Source organism: Volvox carteri, assembly GCF_000143455.1.
Source record: "Volvox carteri f. nagariensis unplaced genomic scaffold VOLCAscaffold_60, whole genome shotgun sequence".
Lineage (NCBI taxonomy): Eukaryota > Viridiplantae > Chlorophyta > Chlorophyceae > Chlamydomonadales > Volvocaceae > Volvox > Volvox carteri.
Genome location: NW_003307603.1, coordinates 352,971 through 369,600, shown reverse-complemented (window position 1 = coordinate 369,600; position 16,630 = coordinate 352,971). Strand labels below are relative to the sequence as shown.

The 16,630-nt window shown below is 57.9% G+C and overlaps 3 protein-coding genes across 3 annotated transcripts in view; 1 reads left to right on the top strand and 2 right to left on the bottom strand.

Moving 5' to 3' along the window:
- Positions 1-5,741, bottom strand: part of oeeB (oxygen-evolving enhancer protein 2) — a gene marked incomplete at its 5' end in the record, with an annotated part of 17,689 nt that extends 11,948 nt beyond the window's left edge. Inside the window, 13 exons of the mRNA XM_002956319.1 lie at positions 364-534; positions 783-866; positions 1,019-1,217; positions 1,478-1,537; positions 1,601-1,742; positions 1,982-2,131; positions 2,476-2,633; positions 2,867-3,035; positions 3,685-3,802; positions 4,061-4,206; positions 4,457-4,672; positions 4,984-5,248; positions 5,686-5,741. Of these exons, the coding sequence (XP_002956365.1) occupies positions 364-534; positions 783-866; positions 1,019-1,217; positions 1,478-1,537; positions 1,601-1,742; positions 1,982-2,131; positions 2,476-2,633; positions 2,867-3,035; positions 3,685-3,802; positions 4,061-4,206; positions 4,457-4,672; positions 4,984-5,248; positions 5,686-5,741 (1,934 nt within the window). The remainder of the gene's footprint in view (positions 1-363; positions 535-782; positions 867-1,018; positions 1,218-1,477; positions 1,538-1,600; positions 1,743-1,981; positions 2,132-2,475; positions 2,634-2,866; positions 3,036-3,684; positions 3,803-4,060; positions 4,207-4,456; positions 4,673-4,983; positions 5,249-5,685) is intronic.
- Positions 5,742-6,967: 1,226 nt separating this feature from the next.
- VOLCADRAFT_107203 (uncharacterized protein) lies at positions 6,968-11,888 on the bottom strand. The gene is made up of 8 exons (XM_002956318.1): positions 11,431-11,888; positions 10,962-11,174; positions 10,536-10,590; positions 10,007-10,144; positions 9,640-9,722; positions 9,055-9,544; positions 8,342-8,526; positions 6,968-7,248 (listed from the first exon to the last, which is right to left on the bottom strand). Exons 1-8 carry the CDS (start codon positions 11,671-11,673, stop codon positions 7,111-7,113), a joined length of 1,545 nt encoding a protein of 514 aa, XP_002956364.1. The 5' UTR covers positions 11,674-11,888; the 3' UTR covers positions 6,968-7,110.
- Positions 11,889-11,959: 71 nt separating this feature from the next.
- VOLCADRAFT_107202 (uncharacterized protein) lies at positions 11,960-16,576 on the top strand. The gene is made up of 8 exons (XM_002956377.1): positions 11,960-12,139; positions 12,208-12,282; positions 12,578-12,770; positions 12,849-12,931; positions 13,162-13,667; positions 13,836-14,274; positions 15,089-15,190; positions 15,515-16,576. Exons 1-8 carry the CDS (start codon positions 12,062-12,064, stop codon positions 15,770-15,772), a joined length of 1,734 nt encoding a protein of 577 aa, XP_002956423.1. The 5' UTR covers positions 11,960-12,061; the 3' UTR covers positions 15,773-16,576.
- The last annotated feature ends 54 nt before the right edge of the window (positions 16,577-16,630 follow it).

Below are 16,630 nucleotides of genomic sequence, written 5' to 3'. Positions count from 1 at the left end.
GACATGCCCGGGGGTTTTCTTCTTCCAGGGTTTCGGAGCCCGGTGGATGCGGTCTTGAAAGGTCGAGCCCTGCTACCCCCCTTTAACAGCTTTACCTCCTCTTCGCCCCTCCCCACACCCGCACTCCAAAACCCCCGGCTGGGATTACAACACACAACAAAGCATCTTTCACTGCCGCAGACATCCCTCCTCGGCCCCCTCCCACGGGGAGAGGGGGAAGAGGGGTGAGAGGGGGAGGGAGAGAAATACGGGGCCGGTCCTATCGGCGGTCTTCCTCCTCCACCCACACCCACACCCACACCCAACAACAACCCTCATCATGCCAAGTTGCACCCAACACCTTCCCCCCCCTCCGTTGCTTACCGCTCCGTTGAAAAGGAGAGTGTCAGGTTAGCCGCCTCCGCCATCGCCCCCAGCCGGGATCGAGCCAGGGTCACGAAGGCCGCCTCCCAGGCGCGAGCCGCGGGTAGGAGGGCGGGAGAGGAGGCGACGGGGAAGGTGGTCACGAAGGCCGTGGCACCGGAGGAATAGCTCCTGCAGGCGGGGGGTGAGGGGTGGGGGGAGACAATACACCTCTGCGGGAGACGGGGGGGGGAGGGGGGGGGAAATGATACACACACGATACCGTACACATCAGAGGAGCCAGCTGCCGAGGCCTGGAAGCGAAGGGGAGGGAGGCTCCCTGAGGGCGCAGTCCATCCCTGTCCACCCCTTTCCACTGTACACAGTTCCAGACTTACACACCTACATACATACATACATACATACACACACGAGCTTACGTGAAATCCTGGCCCCCCGGGAACCCCCCCAGCACCACGTGCGGGTCCATGGGCGCCTGGAAGGAGGAGCGGCACTCCGTGTACCTGGGGGGGTTGGGGGGATGGGGGGGGGTAAAGTAAGACATACTGTTTTACTTTATCATAACATTTAGGTGTGGAGTGCATACATACAAACACACATACACACGGGCTTGCCTAACCTCTTCTCCCCCTCCCCCTCCTCCCTCCCACCGCACCAATGGTTGAAGCAGTATTCCGGCGTCATGCGGCCAGGCACCCCCGCCGGTTTCGCCTGTTCAGAATCGTACAGTGTACGATTTAGCCGCCAGTACTGTAGTACACTCTGGGTAGCGCAGGCGTCTCCGAAGGGCTTGTAACAGATGTCAGTCAGCCGTACAGTACGAATGGTGGGGGAGCTGGGGTCCTCCAGAGGGGCTGCCAAATGACGGGAAAGGGGGAAACGGCCACACATGTGTGTATTTTTGGAGGCACGTTCAGAATCCGTACAGGTACGGCACTGGTGTAGCGTTTTACGTCTTCCTTGCCCCTTTTCCCTAGCCCTTACTCCCTCCCTCTCTACCCTCTTCTTGCACTGGCGTCACCCGGCAGGATTCTCCGTGGATCCTGTCGTACGTTGTTGTACAACGTAAAACCCTCCTTCCTCCCTCCATTCTCTCCTGGATTCCCCTCCTCACCCTCCAGCTCGTCCACTAGCCGTTGCATTTCAAACAATAACAGAAGGTTCGCGGGAGTGACTATGGGGGGAGCAGTAGCAGCAGCAGCAGCATCACTAGCAGTAGCAGCAGCAGCAGCAGCACTAGCTGTAGCAGTAGCAGTAGCAGCGCCTCCGGCAGCAGAGGCGGATGCGGCCGTCGTCGGCTCCCCCGCTTTCACAGGCCGTGTGGCCAGGATCATCTGCTCCACCCGGTAGAAGGGGCCAAAGGAGGACTCGTACGCGGCCTGGGGCCCAGGAGGGGCGGGGGTAGGGGGCCGGGGGTAAAAGACGAACCACGAGCGAGCGAAGCTGATGCCAAGGAAAGGGGGAGGGGGTACGGAGAAAGGGAGATGGAATCGTACATACCGCCGCCATACCCCGTACCCCTACACGTCAAAACACACGTCAAAACACACGCATCCACACACATACTCCCCCCCCTCCTCGTTGCCCCTCCCCCAACCCCTCTGTCAGCGGCCCGCACCTTCTCCCTGGCCGCCTGGCTCGCGGGCCCCACCCACAGCCTCTGCGGGTCCGTCTCCACTCGGAACCTGAACAGCCCCAGGCAGCACAGCGCCGCCACCGCCAACCCGCCAAACACCACACGAACAGGATGGCGGCCCAACCACATACCCTGCAAAACGGGAGGAGGGGAAGGGGGAGGGGAAGGGAAGGGGGGGAGAGGCGGTTGGGCTGCATGCATCAGATGCGCCAAAGGGTGCCGTACGGCCAAGTAATTCAAAATGATTTCCACACGCCTTTTGCCCCATTGCCGCACACGTGTGTCTCTTGTAAACACACACACACACACACACACACACACACACACACACACACACACACAGCCGCACCCACCCATCCCGACCGCAATGTGCTGTGGGTTACTCTCTTTTCCGTAAACCCCCCCATCACCTTCCCCCCACTACATACACACTTCCCCCCCCCTCCCCCTCCCCCTCCCCTCCCCCCGACACTCACCAGTCTAAAGTAGCTGACTTGCAGCAACCTCTCCACCGGGGGCACATCACCACTGCCACCGCCACTAGCACCACCGCCGGAATTGCCACCAACACCTCCATTACCATTACGAGCTGCTCCTACTGCTACTGCCGCTACTGCTGGCCCGGGTGGTGCTCCTGCGATTTGGGTGGGTGCTGGGGTTAGAGCGTGGGACGTGCTTGAGATAGGAACATGCCGTACAGAATGCCGTACCCACCCGGCAGTAGAGGCTCCAAAAGGGCATTCGCTGCCTCGCCTTGGTTTCTGGCGCCGCCGCTGCCTGGTACGGCTTTGGCGGCGGCGGCGGCGGCGGCGGAGCCTCCGTCCCTCGCCCCCGAGCAGTGACGTAACGCTCGCCAGCTCACCCCACCGCCTCCGCCATGAAGGCCATTGCCGCCGCCGCCGATACGACCCGTCGTAGCGGCCGCCAGTACGGCAGCCACAAATATGCCGTACAGCCATATCAGCCCGAACGTGAGGCATGAGAGGGTGCCCAGGCGGCAGGTGGCGGGGGAGGGGTCGGGGGGCCGGGGATCCGGCTGCGGGTATAGGGGTTGCACATGCCCGCGAGGGGGGGGCAGGGGTTTAGGGTTTTAGGGTTTAGGAAGACCCGGAGGAGAGCGGGATAATAGTATGAGGGAGGGAGGGAGGATGGGGGAATAGATGATAGTGGTCTTGTATGTGTATGTCTGTACGTATGTGTGTATGTGTGTGCACAAAGCAATTGGCCTAAGCGCGTATGGCGCAGATGGCTGGGTACGGCACTGTGTGCGTTACGTCCAGCACACAGATTTCCCCCCCCCGGGGGCAATGCTTCCTGGACACGAAATCGAGGAATACAAGTAGTAGCCGGTGTTTTGAGGTAGGGTAGCGTGTGTGACTGTGTCTGTGTGTCTGTGTGTCTGTCTGTCTGTCAGTCAGTCTGTCTGTCTGTCTGTCTGCGTGACTATCTCTATGCATTATTGTCAACCCTGCACAGCCCCTAACGCACCCACGATATCTTTTCCTCACCACCGACACACACACACACTCTCTCTCTCACAATTCGAACGCCAGTAATTGTTCTTCTACCCGTCCCTTGCATAGAATCCCCCCTCCCCCCCCGCCCTTCATAAAAACCCCAATCCTTCCCTCTCCCCTCTCTTCCCCCCCCCCATACACACGCGAACGGGAGGGCCCCCACCCCACCTGCTCACAGCCCGGCGCCACGGGGCAGTCCGAGCATGAGCATCGGAAGGCGTTGTCCCCACACGCCACCACCCTCTCCCCCATGGGTGCGAGTCCAGGGGGGGTGCTGTTCTCGGGCCTGGTACGGAAAAACACATCCCCACGAGCGGGGGTGTTTTAAGAGGACGGGAGTCGGGGGGAAGTTGGGGGCCGAGGATGCGCGAGGCTTTCTCAGGGCTTGGCATTGGGCAGGACGACGACATACAATGACACATGCATACATACATACATACATACTTACGTACATACATACAGTACCCCTCAGAAAGCACACCTCGCCTCTCTTCTCCCAGCAGCAGGAAATACCCCCACTCACCCACCTCCCCCGGTGCCGCACCTGAAGTTGATCTGTATGGGTGAGCCCAGCGGCGGCATCCGCTTGTCCTTCACCGTGCCCAGGAAGTCCAGCCACTCCTGGCCGCTACGGGCCCCCCCACCCAGGAAGCTCATGGCGGGCACGTTGGCTGCGCCGAACTTCACATCCTGGGGTGGTGGGCCGGGCGGGCGGGCGGGGGAGCGGGGGAGGTCAGTCAGGTCTGGAAGGGGAAGATGGCGGAACCAGATGATGATGACGTAAGAAGGAGGAGAAGAAGAAGGAGAAGATCAACTGTCGACCTGTCCAAACTACCGCAGGAAGGGGGAGAGGGGGGAGGGGAGAGGGATCCATCATACCCCCACTCAACGGCGTGAACCCCCCGACCCCAACCCCCCGAGCACGGGGCCCACCACGGACCTTGCACGAGTCGTACAGCTGGTTGCCGTACACCGCCGTCAGCCAATAGTCCACCTCCGCCACCGCATTGACCGCACCCGTATCTGCTGCGACTTGTACGGCAGTGACGTTTGTGAATGCAGCCTGGTCTGGTGAGCAGATGAGCAAGCACCAGAGCTGTACGAAGTTGTGACGGCAGGCGGGGCAGCCGACGATGAAGGGAAGCGCCTTCTGAGTCTGCGGGGGATTTGGAGAGCGGGGAAGGGGGAAGGGGATTTGGGTTTTTTTCAGCATAAACAGGTTCGGGGGGAAGAACGCGAGCGCATGTCTGTGTGTCTCTCTGTATATGTGTTTGCGAACTGATAATACGCCCGTAGAAAACGTGGAGAAACAGGGGAGATAAGCGCGGGAAGGCACGGGGGGAAAGACGAACCACGAACGAGTGAAGGCACGGGGGGAAAGACGAACCACGAACGAGTGAAGGCACGGGGGGGGGAAAGGGGCCAACACTGTGTGGCCGTTAACCCCCAACAAGAAGCCCTGCTTACGTCAGTACTGATTCGGTCCACCTGATCTGCCGTACAGCAGTACCTGCCCGCTGGCCCGCCCTTGTCGGCCCACAGGCTAGGACATACGGCCTGTAACCGTGCCGCCAGCGCCTCCGACGGCGGTACGGCGGGCGCGTTGGCGGCACAGGCCAGCGGGTCGCCGTCGCGGCGGTGGCCACAGGTGCCGTACATGGCACATCGGCCTCTGGAGTGGTCCTGGGTCCGCCAGTCCTGGGTGGGCGCCGTCGGGGGAGACTGGGCTCTGCTGAGAGGGGGAAGGGGAGGGGAGAGGTATCAGTGTGTGTGTGTTTGTACGACATGGAGCAGGTCGTGGAGTGCTCGTGGGGACGGCGGGCGTGCAGGAGATGGCAAGCCGATAGATGCACGCTGTTTGGCGCAGTTTGAAGGAGGAGGGACAATATCAATTCTGGGTGCGAACCTGATCATCATATGCAAACATGTAGTTGTGAGTTGGATACCAAGATTAGACACACGCGCTTTCGCGTAGAGGAGCTACCGTGATGTCGGCGTAAGGCCAAGATTGCCCCCTGGGTCGCGTGTTGGCCGAAGATTGACGTTACAGCATTTGATGACAACTAAACGCCAGCTTCATGCTACATGTCATGCATCTGAACAAAGTTTGCGGCGTACTAGCCTACCAGCGGTAGTTCAGTCCTGGTTCTGACTGATTCCTGACCGCACCTGACCCAGTTCAAGCCACCCAGCAGGATCCAGGACAGAAGAATTGCTATAGTCATGGTGACAGGGGTGACAATATATTAATTGCTGTGACAAGTCTGGGAGAGAACTAAAAGCTAACTATATTCATGATTCTTACACGCAGTCGCGTCCGCTCTTGCCTTGCTTATAGTTGACTTTTCAACCTTGGAAAGACAAATTTGAAGACATATACCTGACGTAGTATGAAAAAACCCTACCGTGGAGGCCAGCTCCGTTACCTGTCAGCTCCGAGACCTAGATATTAGTCAGCCGTGCAATATGCATTTTCAGGTGCGGTAACCGTATAGCAGCAGTTAACCTTGGCCATACCACACCCTCCAAAAGCCATCTTGCTTGCGATGTGGTGGCAAACATATTATAAATTGGAAATTGGAGTTGATTATGCTGCTCGATTTGCCCCTTCGCATAAGGACCTTTGCAGGGCAGCCTTATCAACCCCAAGCTTTTGCAACGGATATTTGCAGGTCGTGGAGATTCGTCCGCTGGGCTTATTGGCAGCACCAGCACAGCAAGCAATCCTTACAGGACATGTACTAGATCTTACAGCACACACTGGGGCCTCATCGTGACGGACTCGGCAAGCCATGCAAGCGTTAGTAGCTCAAGCCTTCAGCAGACATGTGAATCAAAATATCCTGTGTCGGCCCATGTATACAAGTTGCCTGAACCAGGCGATAAAAGTCCAGTATGGGTGTATAAAAATGGCAAGGCACAGCCTTACCAGGAAAAGAACCACCTGACAAAACCTTTGACCAAAAAAAGCCAAACGGATTCATGTCGTTCCTGTGCACGAGCACCTAACCCCGCGGGTCCCGGAAGGAGTAGAAGCAAGCTCCCACGTTTCTAATGCCATCACAGCTTCCCTGTGCCGCGGCTACGCTCGCCTACCCCGCCCCGGAACATGTGGACGTGCATCACTAATCCTCGCCTATGCATGATCACCTCCTGCTCCCACATCCAAACAAAGGACAAAGGAAAAGCCCGCCGTGGCAGGGTTGAACAAAGTCACTTGTCTTCTAATGCTTAGTTATGTGTCATGATTAGGCGTTTTTGATCCATGAGGGTAAGCGCTAACTCACACCATGTGCTTTTATCATAATGATCTGAAGCTGCGATCAGTGAAATGCCGTGTACGTTCGACGTTAATTGCTGGTTTGCTGCATGCTTTAGTGCTTGTGGTGCTTCTTCCACCATATCGCAGATATCTTAAGTGGTTCGCTTGCAATCAGAAGGCAAGCGCCAACTTAACCATGTCCATTACAACGCATCATGACGACATTCGGATGCTCCACTGCGAAAACCCTGTTCCTTGCAGAATCCTATCACCTACCGATATGGCCCGCACACCTTTCCTTCCCACTCAACACGCGCATCCAGCCGGACGCATCATCTCCTCACCTGTCCAGCCGTTTCAAAGCTCCCAAGCGCCACCGCATCGCAAAAGCTAACTGGCCACCAGTCAGACAGCCAGCTCGCATTTGGGCGAGAGAGGAGTCCTAATACCTCCAGAAGAACTGCCACAGCCTGAACGTCGCAGCCAAAAGGAAGCAAGACAATCAATCACAGACAATTACACTGTCTTGTCCAAATCCAACTACTAGCATGGAAACCTGCAAAGTATTACCCGCGTACGTAACCGCGCAGCGAAGAAACAGCTCTAAGCCTTTGGCCCAGGACGGCAAGCGGCCCGTTACGGTTAACACACACCACAGCCGCACACAGCACGGGCAGCCAACTGCATCACGATTCCGGTCCGCAATCAGGTTGACGCGCGGATCGGGTAGGTGCGCATTCCCTCTCTTACCTCACCTCCCGAGACAAGGCCCCGGTCCCCTCAAAAGTCCAGGAGAACCGGGCTTTGGATGTTACCCTATCCCCTGTTCACCCATCAATCAGGACACCGCCTCTCTTCAACCATACAAAGCGAAACATGTGTGCATACACACACACGCACACACGTTGCGCTGTGTGTGTGCATGTGACCTCTTTCCCCCCATCACCCGCACCAAGACGCAACCTGCATTTCATCCCTCTCACACTTCTTCACACACGCTAAACACAAATTCCTCCCTCTCTCCACACGTGCGACCTCCTCCTCCTCGCGTTCCAAAATCAACAGGAAATCTTCCAGGTCCTACCAATGCTTTACCTGCCTGACCCCTTACCTCTTTCCTCCCTCCTCCTCCTCCTCTTCCTCCTGCTGCTCGTTCCTGCCACTGCTACTCCTGCCATTGTTACCACTGCCAACGGCACTTCGCCGCCGATATCTCCTTCGCAAACCCTCCACTCGTCGCCACCGACTGACCGACCAGCGCACACCGCAACTGAACACATCTCCGCCCCCTTTGCTTCGTACCGCCGAGCAAAGAGCTTCATCGACGCAGGTTCGCACCAAGGAAAGAAAAAAGACGTCCGTTGCCTTTTCAAAAGCGCTTGCAACGCCAAAATTTTCACCTCCTCCATTTCCTCCTCCTCTTCCTCCTTACCACCTCCCCACTCCTAAAACAGCTCCAGTCCCGACGACGACCCATCCTGTCTACGGCTCCAGTGACGATATCCTAGCCCAGCATTGCTTAGCCTCACTTCACTTTGTTTTTTACTTCTTGACCAGCTTCACCTTATCCACCTCCACTGCGAAGGTGTCACTGTGCTTCTTGAGGAAGTTGGCGAGCTTGTCGACCCCGGCGGGCTTCTTAACCGCAGAACCGATCTGACTCAGCATCACCGGGCCCTTCTGGCTGCCCAGGAAATCCACCAGCGCGGTGCGGTACTCCTCCTCGCTACCCGGTGTCTTGACGCCCGCTGGTGACAGAGAGTGCGAGGAGTGGGACGAGGGGAAGTGTATGTATGTGTGTATGTATGTATGTATGTATGTATGTATGTATGTATGTATGTATGTATGTATGTATGTGTGTGTATGTATGTGTGTATGTATGTGTGTATGTATGTGTGTATGTATGTGTGTATGTATGTGTGTATGTATGTGTGTATGTATGTGTGTATGTATGTGTGTATGTATGTAACAAAAAACAAAAGACGCATGGTTAAATAAAAACGTAGTAGTCCTTCAAAGCCACAGCAGTATCAGTAAAAATAAATTAGAAAATATCAGTAAAATAAATTATAAACCCACCAAAACCCAGATAGTTATGGAATAGAAATGGAGGTAGTGAGGGTGCGGGAAAAAAATGGCGGGCGGAGGGGGACCATACTGGAAAAGGACAGCGGCGTCCAGGCCAGCTGCCCATGCAGCCCCCATTCCCCTCGCCTCTCACACTCACAACGCGGGTCCCCTAGGGCTCCGCACCACTCAGCCCAACAAGCTCCTACCTTTAGGTGACGCAGCTGCACCCGCCGCGGCCTGCTTGCCCTGCGGCTTTGCCTTGTCCCCGGCCTTGCCAGTGTCCTTGACGTCCGCCTTCTTCTCCTTACCATCCTTGCCCTTGCCCTCCGTCTTGCCAGCATCCTTCACCTCTGCCTTCTTCTTCTCTGGCTCAGGCTTCTGATCCCCTTTCACATCCGCCTTGCCCTTGGAAGCGTCCCCCGTGCCGGCCTTCGCCGCAGCAGCCTCAGCCTTACCGGCCTTGGTGGCGCCCGGCGCCCCCGCAGCAGCAGCCCCGTCCTTGGTCACCTTGACCGTCTGTGGCTTGCCGCTCTCAGCCTTGACGGGAATCTGCTTCGCGCCGCCACCAGCCGCCACTGCGGCGGCGGCCTTTTGCCGCTGCAAGGCCTTGGGCGGTGCGGATTTCGGCGGCTCCTGTTTGGGCTGCTTGGCGGGCTTACCGGGTTGCGGGGTCTGAGGGCCGCGCTTGTTGCCCACCTGCGCGAGTTGCGGTAGATGAACCACCGCGAACAAGTGAAGGGAAGGGTGAGGGCAAGGGTAACACATACATGCATACATACACACATACATACCTTCACTGGGGCCGCCTCATCATCATCCTCCTCCCCGTCACTCTCGTCCTCATCCTCGTCCTCGTCCTCCGCGTCCTCGTCCGCTGTAGGGCGAGGTGCAACCAGGCGGCGCACGAGGAGATGCGGCAGGCAGGTACCGTCGGCGGCCACGGGCCTAGGGAAACATTTCTGCCCACCAGCGCTAAATCCCCTCTGGAACCCGCCCCACACTAACAACATGACATACATACATGTAGAGCACATGCATGTGCGAGCACTCATAAACACATGTTCGGACGTGCACACCTGCTCACACGGCGAGTTGCCAGGCGGGCAGGCAGGCAGGCAAACCTGACAAATGGACAGACAGATAGACATACGGACGGACCTGCTTCCCCGATGAGGTCATCCGAGCCCAGCTCCTTCATGTCGGGAATTCCATCCCCCTCCTCGTCCTCATCTTCGTCCTCCTCCGATTCACCCTCCTCCTCGTCCTCGTCCTCATCCTCCTCGTCCTCCTCATCACCTGCACATTCATTCAGCCCCACCCAATAGCAACACGGACAACAACTAGTTGGGTAAGCGCAGCTAACAGTGCGTGGTGGTGAGTTTGCAGGCACGGCAAGGTAGGAATAACAAAGGCAATAGCAGGGGCAGGCGGCCACCTTATCATCAAGCACAAGGCACGTTCGTGTAGTGCTCCACGACCTGACTCCCGTCTGCAGGTCAGAGGGTCAGAGCTCATCATTCCAAGCCCCAGCCTCACATAGACTCCCCACCTGCTCAACAACAGACCCCCTAGGACCTCCTGTGTCCTGCCCGGTGCCATGGCAGTGGAAGGCGACCCCCTGACCCGCACATACAGACGTACATACGCACATACACAACAGCCCCCGACCGCCGTTTGCCCTGCCCACCGTCCGTGTCCATGGCGTCATGGTTGGACACAGCTGCTGCCTTAGCTGGGCGGCCCTGCGCGTGGAAGTGGGGGAAATAGTGCGCGGAGGAGGAGGAGGTGTGCGGCGGTTCTCTTCCGGGGTACTACATACCATGTCGTATTTTGTTCTTTGTAATGTACTGCTTAGCGCAGTGAATGAATGAATGAACGGGTACGGGCGGCATTACGAACTGTCGATGCCCTCAGAGAGTAGGGAAGCTAGACATGTTATACACGCTGCTGGGAGTGGGGAATTGTATGATACAGGAATCAAAGAAACTGTCAACTGTCGATTTCTATCTGCCGAAGGAGTATTCAAAGCGAGAGGCGGAAGAGCGAGGGGAGATGTAGTCATGGAGCTGCGAGGAGCGGTGGATGTGACAGAGATAAAAAATCGAAGGCGTACCTTGGCAGGAAGTGCGGCCTTCTTCATCGCCCCCTTGGCCTTTGCCACAGCCTCGGCGTGCACCTCCTCATCTCCCTCGTCCCCCTCGAGCTCGTAGTCCTCCTCGTCCTCGTCGCTATCGTCCTCGTCAGAATCGTCCAATCGTACGGGAGTAGATACTTGATAGCCGTACACGTGCACTTCCGAGTTGCCCATGTTGCACATTTGGATAGTCTGTGGTGCATAATGTTGTTGTTATTACAGAATGGGAGGCTGACAAGGTTGCGTACGTGCCGCTCGAAAATGGGTGTACAAAGCGAAACGTCTGGCAGCCTTGCGATGGCTGCGAGTTCAAGCAGTCGAATGCGCGTCCAGCCAGAAAGATTGTCCAGTAGTGCGGTGTGAAGGTCACGACTGCTGCCTATCGGTTAAGTAGGCCAGCGGGAGGCAGGGTATTGGTAGAGGTCACGATTCTGGATGGTCGCCGCACCTGGTCGATGGCGATGTCAAGCCGCCATTGACGCGTATGGGGAGCTTCCAAAGTCGCAAGCACCGTGTTTGTGCCGTTGTACTCAAGCGTGACTACATGCGGGCCGTCTTTGGGTGCGACGCCAAGAGACAGGCCCGTCACATGAATGCTCGAGAGAACAGTTGGAGTGCTCTCAACCTCTTGCTGGACTGGCTTGCCCTTTGGGGGCAAAATTACAGACCAGAAGGCCATGGCCTCTGCCATACGAGTTGCAGCTCTACTGATCTAGGTGATGGATGATGGACGGACAACCCACCGGCACTGCCGGGTATTTAGGAATAGATGGTAATACTGTAATCTGCTCTGACAAGGAGAGCAATTAAATCAGCGAGCTACACACGGGCAAATGTTTTTGCCGGAACCACGCCGACCGCGCCGACCGCGCCTTCTGGAAAGGCGTCTGGACGAGCAAGCACGCACGCCTCTACTGTGCCTAAAACATAATCTGGTTAATGGTATTATTTTGTCCTTGTATGCGCCTCGTACTATCGCAACTCTTTCAGGGTCTCGGAGCCTTTCCTAAGATGCGGAGCTGCAGTAATATGCTTTGTTGCACACAGCCTGTTCATAAAGCCTATTCACATCTATTATTATGGCTCGAACTTGTCAAGCTGATGATGCCTTGGAAAAACAATTCGAGACCTTGCTGAAGCACCAGGCGGGCCCTGAGGTTAGATTCAGAGACAAGAATGTTTTAACCATTCAATATAACAGTCATTATCTCAATTTCTTCATCAGGTTGGGTTGCTTGTGGGCAAGCATGCAACTGGTGCCAAGTCCCTGCTCTATGGAACAATTCGGACACCTATCCAGGTGCATTGAAGCTGACAAGCACGTTGCAGGGCGTCATCGAACAACCGGTACCCGCTACCCCAAACATTAGTCCTCGCTTGCACTTTAAACCGGGCCCAATCCTTCTCTTCCCCTTGCTCCCAATTAACCAGCTTCTGCTTCAACTCATCCCTGACTGCTTCCTACTTTAGAGCCAGTATCACCAGGCTCGCTCTCCCGTGTCAACCCCGCGCCCGCCTTCCCCAGTCCAAGTCAACCGCCCCCAAACTCATCCCGTTTCCTCATCATCCTCAACTCCCCACAAAAACACATACAGGATGGATTTGACCCAATTGCGATATCTGGCGTCTCCGATGGCAGCAGCGGCGCCGGCGCCAGCAGCAAGGCCAGCAAGAAGGCCAGCGGCCGGACTGGTGGCAGTGGCGCCCCATCAGGTGGCGCGGCCGTGAGCCTGGAGGTGGAATGGATTACGGAACACGCCCGCCAGGTCGCCCGGATGCTGCCGGGAGGTAAGCAACGCCCGGGGGCCCTATGATTAACCCACCTCGCTCCACACTCCACATCTCCACTCCCCCAAAACTTTGAAGTCATCACATCACCCAGTGCCTCGGGCGGGTGCCTGGGGCGGAAGGGAGGGCAGGGGCCCTGCGGGGCCCTGCGCCCTGATCAGGTGGATACGGTCACGCTAGGACGCATGGGACGCATAGCATATTTTGACAGGATGGCGGGGAGGGGGGTTGAGACTTCGCCCACCCTCTTTTCGTCTTTTCGGGTTCTTCTGTGTGCGTCTACTTCTCTTTCTTGTGATACGTGTTAATAGTGTCCCCTCGCAAAGGCCTGTCCGTCCTGGGCCTCTACGTCTTCTGCCCCGACGCCGCCTACACCGCCGCCGCGACGCAGCTCTGCGGTCTACTCGCCGGCCTCGCGTCCTTCTGCCTGCCATCCAGACATCCGGTGGCGCCAGCCGCAGCCACCCACACCACCGCTAGCGGCGGCGACGAGCAGCAGCACCTGCTGCTCCTCCATATCGACGCGTCTTCTAGGCGACAGGCACTGCGCGCATTGGCTGTCTCCGCCGCTAGCGCTGCGGTGTCGGCGCAAACGCTGCGGCCTGTGGATATGCGGTTTGCCCCCGTACTGGGCAGTTTGGTGCTGTTGCGCTGCTGGCACGGAGTGGACTTGGCGCTGCCTGTGGCGGCGGCATCAGCAGCTGCCGGAGGCGGTGGGGTTGGCGGCGGGGGGAGCTTGGCAGCAGCAGCCGCAACAGGAGGAAGAGGAGGAGGCGGAGGCGGGGGTGTAGAGATGCGGCGGCAGCTGGCGGCGCTGGTGGCGGGGGAAGCAGAGCGCATTAGGTTGGTTCGGTTGTCCATCAGCCTTCTAAATGCCTTTGTAAAGGCTGAAGCCATGTGCGCCTGCTTTCTCGTTCGGACACGGGGGGTTAACCCGGGATAACAATTATTATTATTGGAACGCTGTTGGTTGGTAATCAGTTTGTTGTCCGCTTGTCAGTTAGGAGGCGCTAGGTGAGGTGGTTGTCCTTCTTCCGTCGCCCTGCCTCCCTCACCCCCTTACAGGCGGGGCGTCTTCGTCGCAGGAGACGGAGACACCCTTCCGCCCGACTCCGCACCCGTTGGGGAGGCGTTGTCGGCTTCCGGATATAACTCTGGATCTGTATCTGGTTCCGGCCCTGTTGCCGTCGTCCTCCGCGTTCCTACCTTCGACCTGACCTTCCTGGCGCCCCCGCTTTGCCAGCAGCTCGACCCCGTACCGCAACACCACTACCACCACCACCACCATTACCACCAACGGACGGAGCAACAACCACAACATCAAGGAGAAGAGCAGCAGGATTCAGCTGATGCGGGTGCGGGTGTGGGCAGTCCAGACTGTGGTAGTGGTGGTAGTGGTGGTGCGGTGGCGGTGGTGGGTCAGGCGAGACTGCGCGGCTGCATTCAGGGGCTGGCGCTGGTCAATCGGAGGGAGCTGGTGGGTAGGGCGGTGGCGGAACTAAAGGTAAGGGGTAAGGGGGGTTAGCGATTGCGGTGTGGTGGCGGGGTTGTGGAGAGGCGGGCGAGAGCGGGACGAACCTCGGGATGGGGCATTCTCGCGGTGGGAGAAGAGACGACGAAGACGACCATGTTGGGTGTCGTACTGTCGGGCGGTGGGGTCCCGTGGGACGTTTGGAGGAATCGGCATGCATTTGCATGTACGACATGAGATATGAGCTGCGCCACATGCGTGGCCTAACAAACCGTTATGTATGTATGTATGTATGATACATATATACACGCATACACATGTATTCATGTGCCTGGAAAGCAAATGTGGTGGCTCTCCCGCCACACCGCCCGCCCGCCCGCCCGAGCCCCCTAGGCGGACCTGCTCTCAAGTCTCAGCGCCCGGTTGGAGCTCCTCTTGGAAGAGGCAACGCGGGTTTCGGAGCAGCTGCAACACGAGCAGCAGCACCACAAGGACGGGGGGAGGGGGTCCGCGTCTGTAGGGCCGCTGGCGCAGCACCCACTGCTAAGCTCCGCGGCGCAGCTGGCGGGTACTGGTGGCTGCTGGGTGCCCTTGCCGCGGCGAGTGATACTACCCTGGCTGGCAAGTGTGTGTGGGGGGGGAAGAGGATGTATCTAAGGGCTCCTTGGCGCCTGCTGCGAAGGGAAAAGGGTATAGTGCCCGCAGTAAGTGGCCTTAGCTGGCTTCCCTTACTGCTATGCTGCGATGCTGTTGCATTCGGGCATTTGGCATTGCGTTAGGTTGGTGATCGTGTGGTTATGTAGTTTCTGATCGTGTTTATATTCCTCTGTTGCTCTGGGCTATGTAGGGCGGTGCTCTGGCGCTGTGTGATTACTTGCTGGAGGGGGAGCTGGCGGAGGCGGCTGCAGAGAGGGCGGCGGAGCTGCTGGCGCTGCGGGATAGCCCCCAGGTGTGTGACGGGGGCCCCGAACGAAGGCCAGCGTCTCTGGGAAGAGACGGCAGGGCAGGGGGGGTGAGGGGCAGGGAAAGGAGCATGATGAAATCAGGGCGAAGGAGGCGGCACTGATAGAAGGGTTTTGGGTACACGGAGTCCTGTCCTGAACACGCGACACTCTGTCTCATCACGTACGACGCGTACTCCCCATCCGGACGTGCTAATGTGCGCTCACGTGGTCAGCGGCACCGACAAGACGACGCGGCGGCGTCTCTGGCGGTCAGTCCGTGGCGCCACGGATGCGTAAGAGCTCGCCTGCTGGTCCCCCTGGTGGTGCAGGTGCTCGAGTACGAGCAGCCGGCAACGGTGGCGGCGGCGGCGGCATCAGGGCCCTGGCGGCCCAATGCCGTACCAGGCGAGGAGCTGCAAGCCGGCAAGGCCAAGACTAAGGCTAGCACTGGCGGCGGCACCGCGTCCTCCGGGTCGCTGGTTTCGGGGCTGTCGTGCAGCGGCACTGTGTTGGCGAGCCTGGCCGTGGCGGCAGTTGCAAGTGCGGTGGGGATGCTGTCCCTTCTGGGCCCGCAGAGCAGCCAGTAGTAGTCGCGGTAGCGGCACCTGTGGATTGGCGCTAGGGGAGAGGGGGAACGGGAGGGTGATGGAGGCTTAAGCGCCTTACACCGACTGAGGAGGAACCGGTCTTGTAGCTCTTGGCAAGTACAGGGGCCTGTGCCTTGTCCTCTTTTGCACCGTGCGAGTCGCGGCGGAAGTGAGGCACACATCCAGCCATGGGGGTTTGGAAGACCAGGCGCGCAAGAGCTGCTTGCTCTGCGGAGCAGGGATGTTGGTATTCACATGGATGTTGATATCTTGCAGTGTATTATGTGCACGTGCGGAACGGAAGGCGGGGTGGAGTGGTGCCCTCCATACAACCATCTCGTGTGGAAAGGATACTCCAGGTAGGTAAGAAAGAAAGAGAGGCGTCAGGCTGCAGTCGCAAGGTGTAAGATATGGCTAAGGCAACAGCTAGGAGCCCCTAAACAGGGCGAAGGTTTGGGGGGTTTAGGGGTTTAGGGTTAAGGTTTTATTTAACCCTCTGCAGTGGTTGGCACCCTCTACTGCAATGTTAGCTTCAGGAATCGGTTCCCCAATTTTGCGCACTCGGGGTTTGGTTCCCGTGACTAACTCCCATGACCAACACGCCTGCGACTATGACTGTTCTTTTTTTAACGGTGGACGGACGCGGCAAGAACGCGGATTGATACGTGATGTTTCGCGTCGTCAAGACTGGCGTTTCAGTTGCTGGTGTGCACACGCTGATTGGTAGTGCATTTGGGCTGTAGCCCTTGGGGCTGCGGTGTAGATGTTGCACACAATCACTCGACTGTTACACCTTGGCCCTCGTCTAAGCAGCACGTTCTGCAATCTGTCACAGATCGCACACATTCTGCAATCTGT

Bases quoted from the DNA above. Each gene is read 5' to 3' on its own strand.
- VOLCADRAFT_107203 (XM_002956318.1), bottom strand. From the start codon at position 11,673: ATGGCAGAGGCCATGGCCTTCTGGTCTGTAATTTTGCCCCCAAAGGGC. The intron at 10,591-10,961 runs GTACGCCTTCGA...TTCCACGCGCAG, and splicing joins AGGCCGCACTTCCTGCCAAG to GGCCGCCCAGCTAAGGCAGC. The intron at 8,527-9,054 runs GTAGGAGCTTGT...CTCTGTCACCAG, and splicing joins TGCAGCTGCGTCACCTAAAG to CGGGCGTCAAGACACCGGGT.
- VOLCADRAFT_107202 (XM_002956377.1), top strand. From the start codon at position 12,062: ATGGCTCGAACTTGTCAAGCTGATGATGCCTTGGAAAAACAATTCGAG. The intron at 14,275-15,088 runs GTAAGGGGTAAG...TGGGCTATGTAG, and splicing joins GGGCGGTGGCGGAACTAAAG to GGCGGTGCTCTGGCGCTGTG. The intron at 15,191-15,514 runs GTGTGTGACGGG...CTGGTGGTGCAG, and splicing joins CGCTGCGGGATAGCCCCCAG to GTGCTCGAGTACGAGCAGCC.